The 22,603-nt window shown below is 31.9% G+C and overlaps 4 protein-coding genes across 4 annotated transcripts; 1 reads left to right on the top strand and 3 right to left on the bottom strand.

Annotated features, from left to right (window-relative positions):
• Window positions 1-285: 285 nt before the first annotated feature.
• Window positions 286-1,467, bottom strand: LOC123225392 (protein FAM126B). Its single transcript, XM_044649331.1, has one exon. It carries the CDS (start codon window positions 1,371-1,373, stop codon window positions 435-437), a length of 939 nt encoding a protein of 312 aa, XP_044505266.1. The 5' UTR covers window positions 1,374-1,467; the 3' UTR covers window positions 286-434.
• A 467-nt stretch (window positions 1,468-1,934) lies between these two features.
• LOC123226004 (bifunctional aspartokinase/homoserine dehydrogenase) lies at window positions 1,935-10,854 on the bottom strand. The gene is made up of 12 exons (XM_044650421.1): window positions 10,632-10,854; window positions 10,411-10,561; window positions 9,926-10,003; window positions 9,725-9,840; window positions 9,184-9,237; window positions 8,239-8,326; window positions 8,013-8,105; window positions 6,183-6,223; window positions 5,511-5,564; window positions 5,150-5,313; window positions 2,593-2,662; window positions 1,935-2,482 (listed from the first exon to the last, which is right to left on the bottom strand). Exons 1-12 carry the CDS (start codon window positions 10,725-10,727, stop codon window positions 2,357-2,359), a joined length of 1,131 nt encoding a protein of 376 aa, XP_044506356.1. The 5' UTR covers window positions 10,728-10,854; the 3' UTR covers window positions 1,935-2,356.
• Window positions 10,855-12,284: 1,430 nt separating this feature from the next.
• LOC123226531 (putative B3 domain-containing protein At3g24850) lies at window positions 12,285-13,872 on the top strand. The gene has a single exon (XM_044651057.1). The coding sequence runs from the start codon at window positions 12,849-12,851 to the stop codon at window positions 13,725-13,727; it is 879 nt and encodes a 292-aa protein (XP_044506992.1). The 5' UTR covers window positions 12,285-12,848; the 3' UTR covers window positions 13,728-13,872.
• Window positions 13,873-14,599: 727 nt separating this feature from the next.
• Window positions 14,600-18,855, bottom strand: LOC123226432 (protein STRICTOSIDINE SYNTHASE-LIKE 3-like). The gene is made up of 4 exons (XM_044650950.1): window positions 18,311-18,855; window positions 16,859-17,134; window positions 15,780-15,947; window positions 14,600-15,290 (listed from the first exon to the last, which is right to left on the bottom strand). Exons 1-4 carry the CDS (start codon window positions 18,637-18,639, stop codon window positions 14,888-14,890), a joined length of 1,176 nt encoding a protein of 391 aa, XP_044506885.1. The 5' UTR covers window positions 18,640-18,855; the 3' UTR covers window positions 14,600-14,887.
• Window positions 18,856-22,603: the final 3,748 nt, after the last annotated feature.

Below are 22,603 nucleotides of genomic sequence, written 5' to 3'. Positions count from 1 at the left end.
TCGAATTCAAATTCTCACTTAAGCTCGAATTTGACCCAATTTGAGTGTAATACAAAAACATATTTTTAGTGGTTTAGAAACCGGATGGCTCCGATCCAATAACTGAATTATTTATGGCTAAATTCGTTCTACTCAAAAGTCTATCATTTTTAGTTTGACTAATCAATAAGCTATCACAAACCTTCTGCATTGAAGGGTCAGCCTCCCTAAACTAAACCACTACAGCAGCCTGCACCAACAATTATTTTTCTCCTGTCATAAAGTTGGTAAAAAAGGCAGAAAAAAAAACCCGAAAAAAGAAGTGAAATAGTAAAATAAAAAGGTTAATTTGAAGGGGAGGTAAAGAGAGAGACAAGCCAAAGAAGAATGGGCGATAAAGATGAAACCGACAATTAAGCAATACAGTGAATGAATGCATTAAAAGCTAATGCTCGTCAGAGAGAGATGACATTAGTCATTGTTATCTCAGTATGATCAATCTCTTCATCTGAATCCAATGTCATTTCTCCAAGCCTAACAAGACTCCCAGTAGCCAAAATTGCTGTAGGGTTGATATCATGCAAAGCTCTTGCATGCAATCTCCTGCAAGCAGCACTTGCAGCTTTACACAGTTCCTTATTCTTTTTTGGACCCAAAAGACAATGACCCAGAATTCTCAGAGCTGGCTGCAAAAGCTCCCATGGCAAAGATATTGCCCCGTCGTTGATTGATTTCACTTTTTCTAAACCTTCAATGCTCACAGAATCCTTTTCTAAACCAGCCCACCCCTCACAAAATTTACAAAAATCAACCTTGGAGCCTATGGGCAATTGTGAAATTTTACTAAAATATAGCTCCAATGCAACTCCAACAATCCTGGCCCTCTTAGTGGATCTCACTGTTCCATGGGGCTCTAAGCTTGGGGATATTACAGCTATGTTCAAATCTGTGGAGGTTGTTTTTGTGGCCGTTTTTGATTCATGATAAATGCTGGGGTGGGTCAAATCAGGGATGCTAACGGTGATCGATTGCCCATTACGAGCGGTGGTTTCGTGGGCATAAAGCGCCAACAAAACAGCCTCAAAACCGGCTAAAGGCTTGCGAAGAGTGACACGGGAGAGGTAAACGCCAGCGATAATGGGGAGGAACCGAAGGACGACGAGCTGGAGCTCTGGGTCGCTGGATTGGAAGGTGTCGTAAAGCCAACGACAGAGATTGTTGTCACCGGCGCCGGAGTCGGGTTGGCGGAGGAGGGTGGAGATTTGGGAGGCGATTTGGGGGTCGTGGAGGAGATAAGAGGCGGGGGTTTGAGAGGGAGGGATGGAGATGGGGGTGATGATGGATGAAAGAGATTGGAAGGCTGATTGGGCTTTGCTGCTCGAGGAATCTGACATTGATTTTACTGTAAAATTAGATTTTGTTTAATTTACTTTAATTTGTTGCTAAGATTTGTGGCATTTAAACGAAAGATGAGGTGGGAAAGGAGTTAATTGAGGAGTGAAAATAGGATCACCCTTTTACTTTATCATTAATTGAAATGGTTATATTGGGTATTAATCATTTTTTTTATGGAAAAAATTATTCTAAGTCTAAGCACATACCAAATTTAATAAATATTTTCTTTACATTATAATATAATAATATAATAACAAAGTAATATTAGAAAAGAAAGATACCCGAGACATGAAAATCTTTTCAAACATAATCTCGAAAGTTAATAAATCTAATGGAGCATTAAAACTTTTAAGAAAAAAATTTGGACTCGAATCTTTACCACATTTATGAAATAATACGGATGAAAAAAATGTTACTATCTCAATTTGTTATAGCTTAGTCTTTGCTCACATACCGATTGATTTCTTGGGATTTATCAGATTTTATACATTCATTTAAAATGTTGTTCATAAATGTAATACTCATGCAAACCCTAATTCCTCTACAATTCAGAAATGACATCTCATAAAGTAAGTAATATTCTTTTATCTCATGAACCAGAAAACATCATAAAGACCCACCAAAAATCCCTTGCCACCTTGAACAGGACAACAGCAATGCCAAAGCCCGTCCTTCAGTGCATATCTCATTTTATCAAGTATTATTGAGTTTAATCATATCACTGATGAAAATGTCCACATCTAGTTTTTACACATAATAAGCTGACTTTCTCAGCTACCTAGCAAAAAGATTTGCCGATACCATTTAGTAAACTGCATTTCAAAATCTTTTACCATCACAAAACTTCTTCATGCAAGCCACCACACTAGCAGTTTTCTTGATAAACTTGTGATTTTTTTTTCTGCAAATGTGTACACATGTCTAACTGCATACCCAGCGACTGCCATTCCAAGTTTCTTCAACATATGGAGCACAATTTCTTTCAAGGAAATAAATCCTGAATATCAAGTATATCAGCAAGCACACCAGTGGCTGTTGTATCATTTCCGGCTCCAGCACCTTGAATAACTAATGGTTGTTCACCATAACATCGACTGTATATTTCCAACTGCAGTTGTATAAAGAAAAGTAGTAATTTTATGTGCACAACTTAAGGTAAATGCCTATATTCCAAGCATTTCTAAAATTAAGACTTCCATTATTAGAGAGAGAGAGTACCACATTGTCACTTCCTCTTAATCTTCCCAAAGGAGAATCCTTTGGAAGCTCTTGAATGCCAACTTCAACCCTGCAGAGAAGGAAATAAGCTAAATATCATAGGAAAGAAGCTAGTGCACAAATAGTATAACCGAAAGCTTGAGACATTTGATGAAGGTTCAAATTAGAGTACTAGAAGCCATTCCAAATAGTACAATACAAACCAATATATACATAACCATTAGACCTTGTGGGGAAGCTAGAGACAGGTACTTGTGAGACAGATTCATGCACAAGACAAAAAATTAAACTGGAAAGATAATATTAATATTTACACTATATCAAATAAGTGGACAGAGACTAGAACACACAAGAGCCTAGTAAATGCAAGCATTCCTACTGCCTGTTTCAGATAATTGGTAATCAGCTATCATGCTCAGAAATAACAAAATTGCTGCTGATATATCTTTTGTATAACGATTGATCAGACATCTTTGCAGCCCATGTCCAATCAGCAATCCTCAATTTCATTACAACCAACACGATCTAGAAATTGTGAAATATCTCAAATAAGTGATAACCCCAAGAGTTCAACTTCTGACATATGGTTAAAACTGAAGACCTTAAACCCTCAATGTAATACTGGTGGGTTAAATTCATTTAAAAAGACCACTAAAAATAATACAGCTACATCACAGACTACTTAAGCAATGCAAATGACTATTTTGCCACAAGAAACCGAGAATATATTTCAATCTCAAGATTTACGCAACAAATTGGCAGAGATTTGCTTCGATTATTCCAAGTTTAGAGCATATTATATCAAAAGCAAAAGGCTTCATTCATCCATTTGCTTTGATATCAATGATTAGGACTGGAGAAATTCTCATAATATGTTTCTTTGGCATAGAATAATGGATCTAAGATCAATTATCAAAGGTTGTGTAACATTTATAGATGCAGTGAAAAGTGGTATTCAACCAAGAAATAAAGCAAATGTTTGAGACAATGTAGCACCTTCCAAGCGAGGAGCATGTAAAAGATCATGTCAGATTCCCATGTGGGGAAATGCTGAACTTCTAGCTGGTGCAGTCAGTATAACTGAAATTCAGATAAAAAGCTAGGATGCTATTCAGAATCCTGACATTAAGGCACCATTAGAGATTATACGCATGTCAATGGTAGCTTAACAGGGTATCATAAACATGTAGGTTAAGTAGTCTTGTGTTCAAATCCTCTCATTACACCAATTACAAACTTTATAATAAGTTGCATTGAGTTTGCAGTGGTACTTGTGTGTGAGAAGGGCGTGCTATATATTAAATACTGTTGGTTGTTGAAACCTTACCTATCAACTTATGTTTCAGATTAGAGGTAACTTAAGAACCCAATTAAATAACTAAACATGCCCTAGTAGCACATTCCAAACTTTTTTGTGGTCCAAATTATAAATATTTTAAATAGAAAAGAACTGCTTCAGAGGAAGAAGGTTTGTCTCTAAATGAAGATCTACCTGAAGGTGTTGCATTGTTAACTGTAAAAACATTGCAATACAGAGTTGAAAATAAATTATACTGTCAGTAAATCAAAGGAAAATATTTAATTTAAAAAGACTTAATCATGCCCAGAATTTTAATAAAGTAGGGTAATTTCTCAAGGTTAGCTAAACAAAGATCATTTGACAGTATATCTTGAGCAGGAACAAACTGACACCTTGTGAAGCCACAGAAATGGATTACTTAATATAGCTCTAAACCTCATACTGAAAGGTTAGATTTAAATGCTATGGCCCAAAACATGAACGGAAAAAGCATAAAACAGGGAGATCCTAAGCAAAGTGAAAAAAAAAAAATCTACACAAATACTACTGGTATTGGAAGTGTGAACTTATGTTATCTTTTAATAGCATAACAATGGCTCTAGCCATCAAGAAGGTCTCCCAACTCTTGCAAAGTTAGGCATGAGAACATAATTATATAGTTGCATGTTTCAACATGATTATATAGTTGCATGTTTCAACAAGATTAAACATTCATACTAAATATGACTATGGGTGCCAGATAGCATAAAACCATTAAATAAGCAAGACTGTTCAAAAGCTTGTATGTGGAAGTTTCCAGGTAAATTCTTTATAATATCTTCAAATCTTACTAATTGTTTATACAATTGATTTGACACAAGCACACATGAATATTTTACCCTCAAGTTTCTGACATTAAAATTCTGATGTTTAAATCAAAATAGTGAAATTCACCTAATCAAATGACCAAAAAATTCAATCATCGGTTTTATTCTTCCCTCTTGCCTCTATTTTTATCAAATTACCCAATCAACTAAACAAAACAAATCCGATTTCAGAAGAAGTTCAAGATTTCTGATAAAAACAAAGATTGTTAAAAATTACCAAATTATTGTATAAACTTCCTACTGATATAAAGCAAAAGGAATAACATAACCAGCTTATCAATGTACTTTAAGTGTGTTTGGGAAGAATACAAGGGTGTTATTACTAAATTCAACATAGACCACATGTGTAAGCGTGCATTGAATAAAATTTTGTAAGGAGTTGTAAGAATACCTTGAGCCCTCGATCAAACAGACGTAACGAAGCACATTCCCACTAAGAGAAGCCTTTCTAACTCTCTCACCAATATCTTTGTCAAGAAACGGAAGCCCAGTGCTCAAAAAGTCTTCAACAGACATAACATGGGGTCCCATTTCATCAGGGTACAAACTTTCAACCTATGGAATAGAAATAAATATTACCAAAAAAAATCAAAAAGTAGACATCGGATAAATCACACATTTGTCAGCCCACCATGTGTATGTTCAACCATGCACTTATTGTTACATAAAACAGTTTTCCAACTAATGATAATAAAAAATTTAGAGAATAATTAAAATAAAAAAAAGGAGAGAGCACAAGCAGTGGCACCTACTTTGATACTATCCATGTTGATCCTCCTCCCAAGCAGCCGAGCAAGAATCAAAGCCTATTTTAATATTAACACAAAACAAGCAATGGCATGTAAATATATTGCATATATTTATGTTAAACCTATTTATCTATAAACATTCTCATTTTAAAAAACTGCTCAACAACTTTGGCTTAGTTATTCTTGGTGATTATAAATTATCGGTAGGAAGTCTGGAACAATAATGAAGATATTTCCATATTCTATTAGTACTGAGAATAAACATAATATTAAATAAAAGAACTAAGTCTTGTTGATTCTGAAAACAAGTACCAAAGGAAGGATTTACTATCTCCTCCAGCATTACTTTTAAACATTTTGTGCATTGCAAAGAACAAAAAAGGAAATAGGAAAAAAAGAAAAAACCTTAAATAACAGTCATTTCCAATTCTTAATTTCTATTGTCCTTTTGTTTAGAGTTATACACACACACACTCACTCAGTATACAATTTCAAAAACACAAAATAACGTGACAATGTCAGACAGATCAATTTGTTCACAGAAACTTTATGATCATGAGTTTAACTAACAGATGGTGTACTATTAGACCTGGTTATATCAGAGCTTGTTGCATAAGAGCTTAAATTGCATTAAATATAACCAATCAACAATATCAGGAACAAAAAAATCCAAACCTTCCTGGCAACATCCATCCCACTGAGATCATCACGTGGATCTGCATTAAAATAAAAATAAAATAGTATCTAATAAAATTCTAGTTCAAATTTTCAGGAGCCAATTCCAAGTGAATTGTGCTAATTATGTCTTAATAAAACTAAGCGTAACCAGACAACAACAGTTACAACAATTCTTTTCCTTTCCTTGCTAGACCCTCAAAGAGGAAGCAGTGCTTTTTGTTCTTGATGGTTAAAGAATTTGATAATCAAAACAATAACAAGAAAGCTCGAGATGAAGTACAAATTACTATACAACAAAATTAGTAGTCTCACAAACTACTGACTTCAATTGCATAACAGTATGGCACATAGGAAGCTCATCAAAGTCATCAGTCACTAAAAGCTTCAAATTGAAACATATTTTACACACAAACTATGGAGATTCTACAGTTTACAAATTCAATACAGTGCAGCAACAAAAGCATGAGCAATGTATCAAACTTCTTACTTTTATACAAAATTTATAGTTTCACTATATCAGGATTCAAAATCCATAAAGTTCATTGGATTGTCATCTATGTGAACCAGATCAAGGCTTTGTATAATTTAGAAACAAAATCTACCAGTCAGTGCTTAACAAAGCTCAGAAGCATCAATGTTTTCACTTAAAATATTTAAGTTGTTCATTATTTTCTTTCCTATCTTTTTTTTTTTTTTTAAGTTTTCTTTTCTATCTTTGATATTGAGATATTTATCAGAACATATGATGCCCTATTCACGATCATTTAATCAAAAATATGATAGACTTTCTGTTTAACAGATTCCACAGCCATCTTTATTTGCATTTGTTAACCAACTTATGCTTGCTTTAAAGTTTTTGGGATTTATTATGACCATGGTAGTTGCTTAATACATACCTTCAATGTAGGTTTCATCCCTCAAAAGGTTTTATATGACTACAAAATTTTTTATCACTAATTGTTTATAGTCATACTTCAACTTCTGTTTTTCTGGATTCTGCTCATGATTTGTTTCAAATATCTAAATAATTCAAAATAAATGTGTTTCACCTATTGTTGGAAGAGTCAACATAGATTTAGCATGGTAAAGAAATAAATGGTTTAAATCTAGTAATCATTTCCTTTCAGCCTCAACCTGCAGGCTTTTTCCTCCACTTACAGAACAGCTGTAAATGCTTTTCTAACTGTACCATCTGCAAAAGATACGTTAACGTAGAAAATATTGTCTGGAAAAAGAAATTGAGTAAACAGCAAAACCTAGGAATATTTTATGGAATCACAACAGATAGCCTACAGCAGCACTAGGCAATGACAAAAGAGGGCACTTCAGTACAATTTAAATGTTTAAGGATGAATACATTTCTCCCTAGTCTGTGAAAGAAAAATTTTCATCATACTGTCCCTTAAATTCTTTAGATAAAACAAACTACAACCTGTAAAATTTCACAAGGATTGCTTTCTTATTGTAACATTTATAAGCCATTATAATGCTTTTTTTTTTTTTGTTGTGGATTTTTGCCAAGAATCAAGCATTTGATTATAATACGTGTACATCAAACTAGATTCACTAAATTTCCTCTGTAAATGAAATAAAACTTAAAATGTCAAGAATATAAACATACAAGCTACAACAAACAAAAGAATATGTAGCTCAATCATTAAAAATAGCATTAATACATTTTAAAAAATACAAAGATTTAATTCTTTTTCGAGAGTGGAAAACTATTTTATACGTATTTGTATACATGCATGCATATACTTAGCAAAAGCAACAAAATACAGTGAACAAATTTGCTGCGAATGAAAGAATTTAAAATCACATCAAAACCTGGTTCTGTGTATCCTAGATTTTTTGCAGCTTTAACAACTTGGCTTAGTGGCTTCCCATCTTCAACCTCACTCATTACATACCCCAACGTACCTGTTATAGATATGTTAGGCAAATCAAAGCAATATACATATATAAACTATAATCACAGAGAAATATAAGCAAGCCACAAAACAAAAATTAATAACAGCATATACAAAGAATGAGTGTCAGAACAAAATTGTACCACTCAAACTTCCAACAATTCGATGGACAGGGTCTCCTGATGAAATCATCCGATTTAGAGATGCTACGACAGGAAGGCCAGCACCAACCTGTCATAATAGAAGCATCAAGTCAACTGAAAATATTTGAGATACTTCATTAATAACCATATAACAAATGCAACTAAACAAAATAATACTCCCCGAATAGATTACAAAGCTAGCTTCAGAAAAAATAAATTTATTTCATTTCCAGCAAAAATTATGATGTAAATATATGATTTCACCATATTCTATATCTTACGAAATTATAAGAAAATTACATACGATAAACAAAGAACAGGAACAGAAGGGGACACAAAATTTGGGGCCAAAGCATCAAAAAGGTTATCATCAAACAAAAGATAATGGATGTAATCATCCTAAGGAGGTGAGCAAATCTATATAGATCAAAAGAATATCTAATGAATCACCATTTTAACCTCATTAGAGCTAAATTCTCCATTTTAAGAACAGTGAAATGTTTATCTCACTATGAGAATATTATGTAGCTTTTGCTACTTTTATGACTTTTTTCACATGTATCCCTCAACATGTAATGATTATTTCAAATCAAACTGCCCACAACCAAGCACAAATAATAGTCCTACAAACTATAGCAAGAAATTGAATTATGTTACACTAGAACCAACAAATTTACAAGCTTCAAAGGAAAAGGCAAAAAAATGTAATTCCATGATGCCAGCATTACCTGATAGATATAAAAGCACCTTGCAACTGAGTATCAGCAGGACCATAAGAAAGCTAACAATTAGATAGAGTTATAGTTTCAACACTTGTTCTGGCTGTCTATCTATGTGTTGCGGCCCAATTGCATCTTTTACCCCTTAATTTCAAATTGAGTTCTTTTTTATAATCAAGTTCACTTAATAACACTACAAGCTTTATCAATTAAATTTTTCACTCACTGTTGATTCATGCCGAATGCGGCGTGGATGTGAGACCAATTTGTCATAATCCTCCTACATGACAGCATAAGATAAGATTTTAAAGACATTTCACATGTAATATACAATATAAGATAAGATTTTTTAAGCATGACTAAAGTGCAAAGCAGTAAGGTAGATATTGAGACAGCAAATAAGAATGATGTTCACTCAACAGATATATTTTTTTTTTTTGGGCTCTCTTGATTCCAACCTAATAAACTTTATAAGCACTTTAACAAAGCAAAGTAGTTATTATTCCCCATCCAACATAAATTCATGAATCAGTAGATTTTTTTTTTTTTTTTGTAGGAATTGATAACAATATCAAATGGTAAAAAGATCAAAACTGATGGCATTGCATGAATTTTAAAAAAATGCATGAGATACTTGCATACCAAGTTTTTAAGACACAATGCATAACTTTGTTAGATATAAGAAATGAAATTGGGCAAAATCACAAGAAAACCACAAGTCAACTATTCCCATTTGCCAACTAAAAAGAAAAATTCAAAGTTATTACCATAGTAGAAGTAAGAGGCTTCTTATTTGCAAGGACAATACAACAACCTAAATCCACTACTTGGGATAATACTCCAACAGTCTCAGAACTGGCAGAACAATCCACAAAGACCAATCCTATTACAAAATTAAACAAATAAGTTTCTCCGAACTCTGTCAACAACTATGAAATTCATATTGGTAGAGAATTGAAATCACAAACCTGTTGCTTTACTGAGAAGGGAAGCAATGTCTAAAAATTTCCCTCTTAACTCAGAATCCATGAACACTCGGCATTCACCTTGTTGAAAGAGATAATAAGCATAAGCAAGGATGGAGACACTAAAGGCACAGCAGGGGGTATGCCCCCACTGACCCTAGAAAATTTTGTTAATATCCTTCTAATTGTATTCTTAACAATAAAAACCTCTAAATGCATATAACCGTCACAACAGTTTAAACTTACTTTTTTTTTTCCTTGTGATTGAATATAGACAATAGAGTACACAAGCAAAATAACCAATATAACTTATAATCCCAGAACAATTACTTTTTTCTTCTCTTCATTTATTCGAATTATGTGTATATATATACAGTCAATTTTTATAGTTTTAATCTACAATTTCAACGTTTTGGTTGTTTTCGTCACTGGGCATAGAAGAAACAAAACATAGTAATCTATGAAGTAGAAGAGTACAAGAGACTTACCAAATGAAACCAGTGTTGCGAGAGAAGAACGACGGGACTTGACTTGGCAAACTTGGGAGATGAAGTTATCATTTAACTCCCTTGTCAAAACGTCCGAAGAAACCACCATCGATTTACTGTCACATATTCCCACCACTCGCAAATGGACTCCCTGTCACTCAAACCAGTTAATTAATTCCCGATTCATCAATTGAATTTGTAAATTAAATGCGAGAAAGCACCATCTTAGCGTGAAGAGATCGGCAGGAGACAATGTGTTGGAGGAGCTGTCGTCCAACGCCTCCACATCCCATCAGAATCAGAGGTATATTCTTCATTGTTGCCGTCTTTAAGTTGTTGCTCCACTTTCAGGTCTGTGTTGCTGCGTGCTCACAGTTTTATCATGGAAATTGCTTTCTACCAAGACTCGGCAGTAGGTTCATCGCTTTTTGGTCGGGTTAGTTTTTTGTTTTAAATTTTGACCCGTGAGTTTTAAAAAGGAACATATTAATCCGTTGAATAGGCCAAATGACAATTTCCCACACAAGGTTTGATGGAAATCCTACTCCCACCCACTAACTATTGAAAATTCAAACTCCTATCCATCAGTTATTAAAATTAACAGAAATAGTTAATTGAAACAGTAAAATAATTATTTAATTAGTAATATATTAAAAATAATAAAAATTATTCATTTTTCTTTCAGATTTAGAAAATTAACAATTTTCCTATGACATTAAACTTTAAAATCTTATATTTTCTCCCTTAGGGTTTCTCCCTCCTCTTTTTGGACATTGGAACCAGTGGCTTCGCTCTTTCTCCCCTTTTTTGATGCATCTTTGGTGTAAACCCCCCACAGTGAATCGCCTTCGTCACCAGATGAAGGCGATTTGTCTTCGTATAGGAATGAAGATGAGTCATTGTGGAGGGGTTTACTTTGGAGATGCACTAGAAAAGGAGAGGGAGAGCGAAACCATCAATTCCAACACTAGAAAAGGAGAGGGAGAAACTTTAGATGGGGGAATGTAAGATTTTAAAGTTTAATCTTAAGGGGAATTGTTAGTTTTTTAAACCTATGGAGAAAATAGATAATGTTTTATTATTTTTAATATATTATTTGTTAAATAACAAATTTACCCTTGAAATTAACTATTTATATCACTTTCAACAGGCTATGGGTGAAAGTTTAGATTTTTTATAATTAACGGGAGAAGAGTTGAGTTTACATCAATGTATCTTTTAGACTACTAAATATTCAAAGTTGAGTATACATAACATTGTCTTTAACACATACTCGAACTCATGTCACTTTTATGTAAAGTTGAATTGATCTTAGCTACTCACATTAGTGAAAAAAAAAATTAATATCATTTTAATAAGATGAATTAAAGCATTTTTCAAACCAAATTGGACGTTTAGCTCATCAATCCTTAGTTAATTATTTTGGAATCAAATCGAGTTTTGTTTAAATTTAATTCGAATCAAATCCCACCTTAACAAAAAATATCAAAATCTACCATTAACCCTATTTTCATCCAAATAATTCATAAACTCAATTATGAGTTAAATATTGGCCAAATATGGATAAAACATCTTATCCGATCAAATTTTATGAAAATATATTAAACAAAATTTGGCTGAATCCTCTTTAGGCCAACATTCCTCTTGTACACTAACCTCGATTTTTTTTTTTAAATCATTAATTTTAATAAGAACAAGGAATTATCATTTGAAAAGAAAAAAGTATAAAAGATCCTTCCCAATTCTTGCCTTCAAATAGAGTTTGAGTTTATCATTTGTCATTTGATAAGCTCCAACTCATTTCAATTTGAATGAGGTCAACTTAAAGTTTGAGTTCGTCTAAAAATTTTTAAAGTTTGGTTTACCTAAAAAAAATCAATCTTGAATTAAATAAAAAATGACTAAAACAACGTCGTTATGCCACATTCAGTTGGGCTACCGGCTATGGGAGGCTATCAGCTCAGGTAGGACTTTTGTTTACGTTAATTGATTTTCAAGAAATCAAGATTGATTTTTACGGGCAAATTAGAAATTTAAAGGAGAATAGGAAATTTCCTAAACTCAAATTTGTCCGTTGAGGGTTAACTAGTTTGTAATTAGGAAAGATAATTCCTTTCAAAGTAGGAATCCAGGGCGGGAAAGGACCGGGATTTTCTGTTATAAATTGAGAACACTATTCACAATCTTGCATCTCGGTTGGGTTTAAGGTTTTGAACAGTACTCTGATCTTCTAATTTCTTCTGGGGTTTAGAATTCTATTTCTGTCCCTTCTTCTTCTCTAGTTGACAGTTTCAATCTTCACTTTTCCTTGGTTGAGCTTTGTTCAATAGTTTTCCAGCAACAGTTCACGTCTGGGTTCTTGTGTTAACGATTTTCTGGTAGTGAGTGGTGTGTTCTGTCTTCTAAGTTTCAGAAATTATATAGACAATTTATCAAACATGCTTAGTCTACGTGATCGGATTTCCAATGCTGATGATTCTTTCACAAAACTCTTGGAAGAAATTAGACAAATTTCCACTGATGAAGCAGAATTTGAAAAATTGCTCACGGAAAGAATTCTTACAGGTTTTATAGTGCGTTGCGTGGAGTCCAAGAAAGTGGCAAAGGATAATGGAGAGAAATTAGGGTTTCTTAAGACCAAGAAGGATGGTGGATTTAAGCTATTTGGTGCTGCAGATTGTATTCATAAGAAGAAAAGATTGAACCGAAAACGGGCAGGGAAGGTTCCTGAATTTTTAATTCAATCTGGACGAAGCTTAACTGAAACAGAGGTTGTAGCATCAGACGTCAGTAGTTGTGTTACGAGCGGGTTGGAGAAAGAAGAGGAAGAAGTGGAAAATAGAAGGAAAAAGAAGAGAAATATTATTCATAGGCCAGAACAAGATTTGGAGTTAGAAGCTGAACCAGTGATGGCTGAAAAGTTCAAAAGGATTATCAATGAGATGAATGGTATGAAAATTATGTTTGTCATGCAAAAAAGATTGACAGAAACAGATGTAGCCAAGGTAAACAATCGTTTATCGATACCAAGGAAGCAAATGAGGAATTGTAACTTCGTTGATGAAGAGGAGATGAAGACTCTTGATGAGAAGAAAGGAATAAAGGTTAATGTAGTTACACCATCAATGGAAACCGTGGAGTTGGAATTGAAGAAGTGGGAAATGGGTTCAACCTACACTTACAATTTGATTGGGGCATGGATTAAGAAAGTGGTGGATAAGGAAGCCAATCAATTGCAACCTGGGAGATTGGTGCAACTCTGGTCCTTTAGACAAGATTCAAAGTTGTGTTTCCTTTTGGATAATGTAGGATGTTGAAGTTAGTTTGGTCATTTTGATGTCTTAATTCAAGATAGTGGTTGTTGTCTCTTTATATCTTATTAATCGGCAACAATGTAATTTGTCCAAAATTTATTCTGTCTAAGTCTTGGAAATCTCATTCATTAAACAGGTTTTTTTTTTTTCTTTTTCTGTAAACTAATAGATCTTCTAATTCTTTTATAATAAGAATTTGGTACTTGATTATTCTGTATATATGTTGTTAATATTGAAAGGAGATCATTTATGTTTTCTGGGTAATGGCCAACTGCTCTCATTTCCTTTGTATATCTTTAATCCCCTGGCTCCCCTTATGTAAAATTACAATACTACCTATATTTAATTATAAAGTATTTACTTTGAGGGAAATTAGGAAGTAATTATAAATTAGTTAAGTGGCAGCACATTAGCTTTAACACTCATTCAAGTAACCCAAGTGATTAATTATCATAAAATAGCTTTCTAATTTCCAACAGCCCGCTTGCACCAATTTATAATATTAAATTTTGTTATTCATTGATCATAAAAGTTAGTAAGACAACACATTTTGAAAGGATTGAAATTTTATGACAGTTAACCTTTTCACACTCTTTATAACGACAGAAAGGATACTACAGAAAAATATCCCAAGAATCCAGATTTTGCAAATTAATTTTCATAAAAAAAACCCCTCTATAAAATCAAACTTATGTTCATCTTGCAGAAAATAACCAACAAATTGCAACATTCTAAACTCTATATTTTGAGTAACAGTTTTGAATGTGAGAATTTGCCGGCATCGCTGACCATATTTCCCTTTAAACTGTCTATATAAAATGCCCTACTACACTTAAGAAATTCACCAACAACTATGAAATACTGCTAAAACAATCTGAAACTTCAAAGTAGTATGGCACAATCTTATTAATTTCACATCCGAAGATAAATGAGATTAAGTATAGAGATCAATCCACTAAAGCAAGTCATTTTGGAAAAACATCAATGATTTTATTATATAAAACGCAAAACATTAGAATGCCAATGCCACCAGGAGGAAACAAAGAAGAAATTCTAACCCCACACGTGTAGAGTTCATAGCATAGCACCTTCATGAGAAAAAGAAAAGCAGTCGAAAGCGGTTAACTATCTCTAGCATTGCGTCATAAATTGTTGAACTTCAATCAAGATAAGTTGTAAACTGCAATAAATGGCATCAAAACACTTCCCATCCACAGTTTACCATCCTTCTCTTCCACTTCGCTAACTGCTTTAACAACTTTTCCCCTACTGTCCTCCAATATCTGCAAAAGCTTCCCCTCTGAGCTGTATTTGGCAACTACTGCATGCATCCTTCCCCCAACATGAGTCAGATAATGTATCTTTGCTGATATTGGAAGTTTAAGTGTAAACATCCGAACTTTAGGGAACAGGCCCAAAAAGTGAGAATATAGCGACCGCCGACAGTGGATTGCCACCCAGAACTCACCTTTTTCATTCATTCGGATATTATCAGCGTATCCAGGTAAGATGGCAAACACTTCCGAAGTACCTGCTTTCTCACCTTTCAGCCAATACTTGCGTAATCTGCATTACCACGTGGAATAAATATTCCTAAAACAGGAAAATAAAGGCTACAAATTTCTGAATGATTCAACATGGTTTTCTAGCAACAAGCAATCACATGTATTTTTTAAGATTAAAATTGCAGTATTTTTTCAAAGTCATTTCTCCCAAATATACCAGAAGTTCATTGAACAATCTTTTATGTCATACAATGTATTAAGATTTTGTCTCAAATCTTCAACATGTTGAAAGAAAAATTCGAGATAACACAATATCATTTTATGAAAAGATTTCTTCAAAATTACCACTGCAGTGAACAACTATATTTTAATAAAAACTCTCAAAAGGAGGAGGTCCATATCTTTTTTCTCGTCAACAGAAATGTCAAAATATTTTTTATTGACTGCACAGCTATTAGATGCCATTCTTCATATGTATTAGATAGCATAGGAAAGTCCCAAAAAATGTAGAAACTGCAAGAAATGCAAAGATCAAAGCAAGAAGTGTCACCTGCCAACACATCCTTCAACAAAAAGGAAGAATGATTTGTCCTTACTTAAAGACACACCATTTGGGAACTGGAGATTCCTCACAAGAACAGTTGTTTTTTTTGTAGTTGGATCATACTTGAGAACCCTTCCACTATCATCACCAGAGAAAACCAATTGCATGAAGTTCCTGAGAAATATAACTGTGTCAGAAGAAATGCACCACAATTATGCTTACATTAAAAAAAAAAGAAAGTCTCACCATGAGTATACTGTTCTAATATCATGTCAAGACTCAAAAAGCAACATAGAAAACAAAAAATGACTAGAGCAAGGTTCATGATTTTTACAAAGCTATCCTCTCGGTATCTTGGAGATCTTGCAGAACAATAGAATACATCTGATTATCTTCTTGAAATGCTATTATGAATGATCATAAAGAAGTCAGATAATCTGTATATATGAAGTGGATGAGTAAGATATGCAAAGTTTTACCGGAGATTTTTTAAAACATTTGGACACAGTGCAATGGGCTATTATGTTATGTTATGTTATGTTATGTTACTTATCTTTTGAATAGGGGTAACCATATCTTACTGCAATACAGTTATAATCAAGCAAATTTCGGATACAACTGACAGTCAGGTAAACTAACCATGCCATTAAATGGAAAAAGAATAGCACGATCAGATGCACACAGTTAAATGTAAAGAGAAAAAGCTATGAGAAAGATAAAATTGTAAAACCAATTAAATTTGTACATCAAGCGTGTGCATGAACAATAATATGTAGGCATCCTCCTCCTGTTATACCAGTAGCCAAGCACAAAATAAGATTATAAAGGGTATAGACTTATTTATAGAGTAAGGCACCCTATTATCTATTAAAATTGGAACAATTGTGAAAATTATACAATCTTGCTCAGTGAATCAGTCTTTTTTTTTTTTGGGTAAAAAGCAAGCAAAATTTTAAGGCACTAACTGAAAATCCAATTAGACACAAGTCACTAATTCTTCGAAAAAATTAATGTCTTCATTAGCAGAATAAAGCTATTATAATCAATGATAAGCCTCTAAGAAACAGCAAAAGAAGTCTCCTCACCTCCGCTGGTATACAACACTGCTATCAGTAAAGTAAACATTTCCTTCGTCATCAATATCTAGATCATTGGTAAACCTCAATGGCACACCTTCTGCTTCTGTTGTAAGGGATGTGGCCAATCCACCTTCTGGACCCACCTTCATCAATCCTAAATATGCATCTGCAATGTATAAATCGCCTGTTTTTTTTTCAAACCGGAGCCCCAAAGGCCTGCCACAGATGTGCTCATGCTTCAAGTAAGCAAAAGGCGATGGCTTCGGGTCACATAATTCCGACCTAGACCCAAATCATTAAAGGGAAAAAGATTGTCATTGCTGAAGTAATGACTGAAAAGTAATAACCAGAAATAAAGCTTGACAGACTTTCAAGAAATCAGCCAAATTAATAGTTGAACCAGACATCTTGTTTCAGTGAGGAATATAATTTCAGACAATTCCGAATTTCAGTTTAAACCATATCAATAGCTCAATATATTCAGATACACAGATTTTGATGGAAATATATACCTTTTTTCTTTCTTTGTTTTGTTTTGTTGTCTAAAGATTTATTGATTGAACTTGTGTCTGTAGTTTTGTAATTTCATTTGTTTCAAAAATTTAATTAACAAAAAAGAAAAAAATCAGACCTAGGTGAAATTAGTCTCTTCAGTAAAATCAGCTTATCATAGAAAATAAATTCAATAAACAGATGACTATTTCCCAAAAACACAAACTAATATAACTTAAGCGGTACAATACAAAATTAGAAGTAAATTCACCAGAGGCTAGAGTTCACAAAAACAAAAATCAATTCCATGATGAAGGTCATAAGACAGTGAAATCTCGATCTGTAAAATATCTCAACTACCAGACATATCCCTAGCCTTAATTCTTTACAGTTCTTTTCATTCATCAAACTTGAATAATCAAGTTTGTAAGTAATTACACAGGAGAGATATTCAGGATTTCTATGAAAACATGTTTATTTACAAACATAATGCATATACTCCATGTCCAAGTTAACAAAAAAATCCTACTGCCATCACCCTCTGTCTCTTCCGTTTTCCCCATACATAAGTAGAACATTGTTTATCCGGAGCCTTTTGGGTCTGAATTGAGAATCTTTTTCTTTTTTCCTTTTTCTCTCTTAGTAAGAATACTAATCTACTCCACAAAAATGTTCATTTTTCTATTTATAAATATATCAGATGCTCTATTTGAAGTCAAATGGTCATTAAGGTCTCAAATTTAACCAAAATAAATCCAACTCTTATTTAGTCAAAAGACTTGAACAAAGCTCTGTTTTCGAACTGACAGTAATAAACCAGTTCTTCAGTTTAAAAACCAAAACTTAGACATTGACTCAATCCCACAAGAACATTTAACTCAGTAACCCAAAAAGTTACTCCAAGGAGTCACCGCATCCATCAAAAGAACCAGAAAAACACTTGAAATATATAAATAATCAAATAACCTGTTATTGGAAGTATAAGCAAAATCATTCCATTTGTGGCCATCCCAGAAGAGAATTCTGCCATCAGCAACACCAGTATAAGGGCCACGACCAAGAGGGTCAAAAGCAATGCTTTCAGGGCCCTGAATCTCGTTCAAGAATTTAACTTCCGACTTCTGCAGCAAATTTTCATGGTCTTTATCCGTCGGGACGAGAGACCAATCAGGCATGTCGATTTTCAGTGACACAAAATCCGGGAACTCCGACACGGCGCTGTGCTTAAAGGGGTCAAGCCCACAGTAGACGGCCAGAAGCAGAATCAACAACCCCAAAAACACTTTAAACGTCATTGCGAGCAAATACAAAACACAACGAGAAAGACGAAAGAATGAAAGAGTCTAAAAACTGAGAAATGCAAGTGTAGTTCAATTATAGTTAGGTGTGAGGAAGACAAATGACGAGTAGGTGAAGAGTGTTTAATGTCAGTTGTTAGGTTGAGTTTAGAATTAGAGCAAGGAGGGAGTTGGCATGGATATTAGTTTGACTTCAGAGCATCAGCTCATATAGTGATAATAACATCAGTCTCTCTCATTCTTCGGGATTTCCAAAGTTTGTGTTCAGAAATCAAGCCCTATTTTAGCTCTAAATTTTCATTTTAGACCCCCCTTTTCAAGTAAACGAGGGTGAAGCCAATAATACCGTGAATAAATAATAATATTATACGTATAAATAATAATATATTATTATTTAATTAAATATTTTTTAATTTTTAATTTTTAATTATATAATAATATATTATTATTTGTATAAAAAATTATGTAAAAAAATTATATATATAACACTATTATGAATAAAATTATCTTGATCAAAAAATTGTATAAACAATAAAATTATATACATAAATATTATTTATAATTTTATGTATAAATAATAATATATTATTATATAATTGAGTTTTATTTCTAATTTAAAAATATTTAATCATATGTGACATATTTTTTTTACATATAATTAAGTATATTATTTTTACATATAATAATACTTAATATACAAATTAAAATAATAATTTGTGATTGTTTAATTTTTTAATTCAAAATTATTTAATATAAATAAAATTGTATAATTTATTTATTCATATATTATTACTCATATTATTAATCCACTCATTAATCAAAGGGCTTAATTATATTTTTCCTTTTAATTTTCTCAACATAAAATCTCAATAGCAAAATCAATATACTAACCTATTTTCATAAATTAATTATTGAAAATCATCTAAAATTGTTAAAAATATCACCAAAAAAGAGTATGCATAATGCGCATAATCTCAATTATGAAAAATGAATTTAATATTTATTTATGAACAATGTAAGCATATTTATTTTTAAATACATATATAATTTATTATTATATGATTAAGTATTATTTTATTATTAATTTAAAATCATTTAATTATTTAATAATATATATTAAATTTATAATTATTTATATATTTAAAATAAATATATATAATTTTATTATTTATTTATATATAATTAATTTTCTCAGAACAAAACATATTGTTATATCCATATAATTAATTTGTGTGATCATGGAGATTATTATTATTACCAACTGTTTTGGCAGATGTGATTCACGTGGTCCTTTTTTCTATATTCTAGAAACCAGTGCCTTTGATTTGCTCAAGTAAATCAAGATTTTATTTGAGTCCTTCAAGTTTCCTCTATTTGGTTGGGGGTATTTTGTATAATGAAAACAGTTAATAGTAAAAAGTGACATTAGCTTTAAAAAATAAAATAAAATAAAATACGTTAGTTCTCCTTTCTTTTGTATTATTTAATCTTTTTTTTTTTTCTAAAATCTTGAAAAATATATAAAAAAATCCAAGAAGAATCTTAATAATAATTTTTTTTTTATAAGTAAGGATTCTGCTTATAAGTATAATAAAAAATCGAATCTTAATAATTTTTTTTAATTTAATGTTTTATTAAATTTTAGGGTCTTTGCAACAATAATTATTTCCAAAAGGAAAAAGAAATCAAAAGGTTTGTTAATTTAATTATAAAATATTAATAAGAAATGTAATGCAATGTGATGACTCATTGAAAAAGAAGTTGATTTAGCGAGTGGTTGTTAGGTTTGCAATGTTTTACATGAGTTTTGCTTTCTCCTCTATTTTCATATTATATCTATTATTATTGATAATATTAGACCGAAAGACTTATTCCCACCCAAGGTTTTGTCTTATCCGAACTCTCATTTGTAATAATTCAAAAATATAAATATTCACTTATAAATTATTAAAATTAATAAAATATGTTAGTTTTATAAATAAAATTATCATTTAACTAATGATACTAAAAAAAAAAATTATCTGATTTTTCTTCCTAAATCTTAGAATTAATAATTTTTTTTAGGATTAAATTTTGAAAAATTGCATTCTCCCCTTACAATTCCAAATTTACAAGGAATATTTTTTGTTGAATGACCAACTTCTCCGATGCTCTCTATTCCTCTCAGCAATATCCTTCCTCTGCAATAGCTTAAAATCGTCTCTCTTAATATGTTCATCTAGACAAATCAACAATAATGATTTCTCTTCTTCATCCAAACAAATACTCATCTTCTTATGTGAAGATGAGTCCGGAAAAAGAGGGAGAGAGGGCTAAAGGGTGCCAATTACTAGGGAGGGAGAGATTTTAAAGAAAAATCGAAGCTCTAGGGAGAAATTACAATTTTTCAAAACTTAATTTTAGAAAAATTATTAGTTTTATAAATCAAGAAAAGAGAATGATCTAAATTTTTATATTTTTTAACATTATTGGTTAAATGATGATTTTACCCTTATAATTAATAATTTTTACAAATAAAAGTTTAGGAATAAACTAAATTTTGGGTGGGAATAAGTCTTTTGGCCATAATATTATTTACACATGCTTCTTTCTTTGCATAAATTAACTATACATTATAATAATAGAATTAGGTGATTTAATATACTAAAGACTCAACCGCCAACCAACTCACTTAAGGCCTCTAAAATATTCTTATTTATGATGACACTTTCTTTATACGATTAAAAAAAATAGAACCTTCATTTGTATGACCATCATTTTAGTTAAACTAGGATTTGTTATTTTAGTTAATTTTTTGCCTTCTTATTTTGTAATTCATTTTTGATTAGATATAAGATTCTTCTCCGTAGAAATAGTTATATAGTTTTGGGATTAGCTTAATGATGATGCATACATGTAATATTATTAAATTTGATTTTTTTTTAAATATAAAAAATACGATGATAATTTAAGAAATCCAACATGACATTCCAACATAATTAATGTATAGGGTTGAACTCGAATTAAGCCAATTTAGGCTCAAGCTCAAGCTTGGCTCGAATGAGCCTAAAACAAACCAGTCTTATACGAGCTCGAATTACTTGTCAAATTTTTTAATTAAAAATTTTGAAATAAAATGACATTATTTTAACTAATATGTATTAAAACGATATCATTTTAATAACGAAAAATAAGTCAAACTGAATTCAAATCAAGTTTAAACTTGGCTTTCATGAGTTTAAACTCGAGTTCAGTTATATATAAACCGAGTTGAGCTAGAGTTCAATTTGATTCGAATCCAGCCTTATTAATGTGTTTCTCGAAATTTTTTTTTTGCTTTTTATAGCTATTCACATGGTTCATTTTTGCGGATTTGCAAGATTCGAATTAGGATTTGATTATTTTATATTGTTTGGTCAAGAAATTCAAGTAAATATTTAAAAGAAGATTGGATTTTGTGGCATAATATGATAAGGTTTCTTATTATAATATTATTATATGGTTCAAAAAGATCCGACAAGCACTACAGCAGACCATGGGCCTGGGCATCAGGCCTGCAAGCTGGCCCAACCCACTATTGTTCACATAATAATTAAAAGAAATAAATTTTTAACTAACAGGTTAGTGCGGTTAAGGTTTGACATGACTTGATCATATATATATATATATATATAGAGTTATGTTGTGACCCTTATGTATTTTTTGGGTCAACCCACCTTAAAGGTCTGTAACTATGTAGGCTTTGGGTTTGGTGGATTGCACTAAAGTCTATCCGACCCACTGACATCTCTAAGTTGTGTATACACTTTTTAAGATTTAGTTAAATTTGTTCATTGACTTTAGATTATATTTAAATCTAGGGTTTTAATGTTATTCTTGTGATATGCTATCAAAATATGGTTTTGGTTGAATCATTGAGTAACTTCAAAATCAATACGTTTCAATAAAAACTATCGATTTCGATAGAATCTAAGCGATGGGC

This window comes from Mangifera indica, chromosome 9 (genome assembly GCF_011075055.1).
Source record: "Mangifera indica cultivar Alphonso chromosome 9, CATAS_Mindica_2.1, whole genome shotgun sequence".
Taxonomy (NCBI): Eukaryota; Viridiplantae; Streptophyta; class Magnoliopsida; order Sapindales; family Anacardiaceae; genus Mangifera; species Mangifera indica.
Note: the sequence above shows the minus strand (reverse complement) of the source record. Positions and strands in the feature narration are given on the sequence as shown.

Bases quoted from the DNA above. Each gene is read 5' to 3' on its own strand.
- LOC123225392 (XM_044649331.1), bottom strand. From the start codon at position 1,373: ATGTCAGATTCCTCGAGCAGCAAAGCCCAATCAGCCTTCCAATCTCTT.
- LOC123226004 (XM_044650421.1), bottom strand. From the start codon at position 10,727: ATGAAGAATATACCTCTGATTCTGATGGGATGTGGAGGCGTTGGACGA. The intron at 10,004-10,410 runs GTAAGTCTCTTG...TCTTTCAACAAG, and splicing joins CGCAACACTGGTTTCATTTG to GTGAATGCCGAGTGTTCATG. The intron at 8,327-9,183 runs GTGAGTGAAAAA...CTATTATGACAG, and splicing joins GCATTCGGCATGAATCAACA to GTTGGTGCTGGCCTTCCTGT.
- LOC123226531 (XM_044651057.1), top strand. From the start codon at position 12,849: ATGCTTAGTCTACGTGATCGGATTTCCAATGCTGATGATTCTTTCACA.
- LOC123226432 (XM_044650950.1), bottom strand. From the start codon at position 18,639: ATGACGTTTAAAGTGTTTTTGGGGTTGTTGATTCTGCTTCTGGCCGTC. The intron at 15,948-16,858 runs GTGAGGAGACTT...TATATTTCTCAG, and splicing joins AGTGTTGTATACCAGCGGAG to GAACTTCATGCAATTGGTTT. The intron at 15,291-15,779 runs GTGACACTTCTT...GTGGTAATGCAG, and splicing joins GTTGAAGGATGTGTTGGCAG to ATTACGCAAGTATTGGCTGA.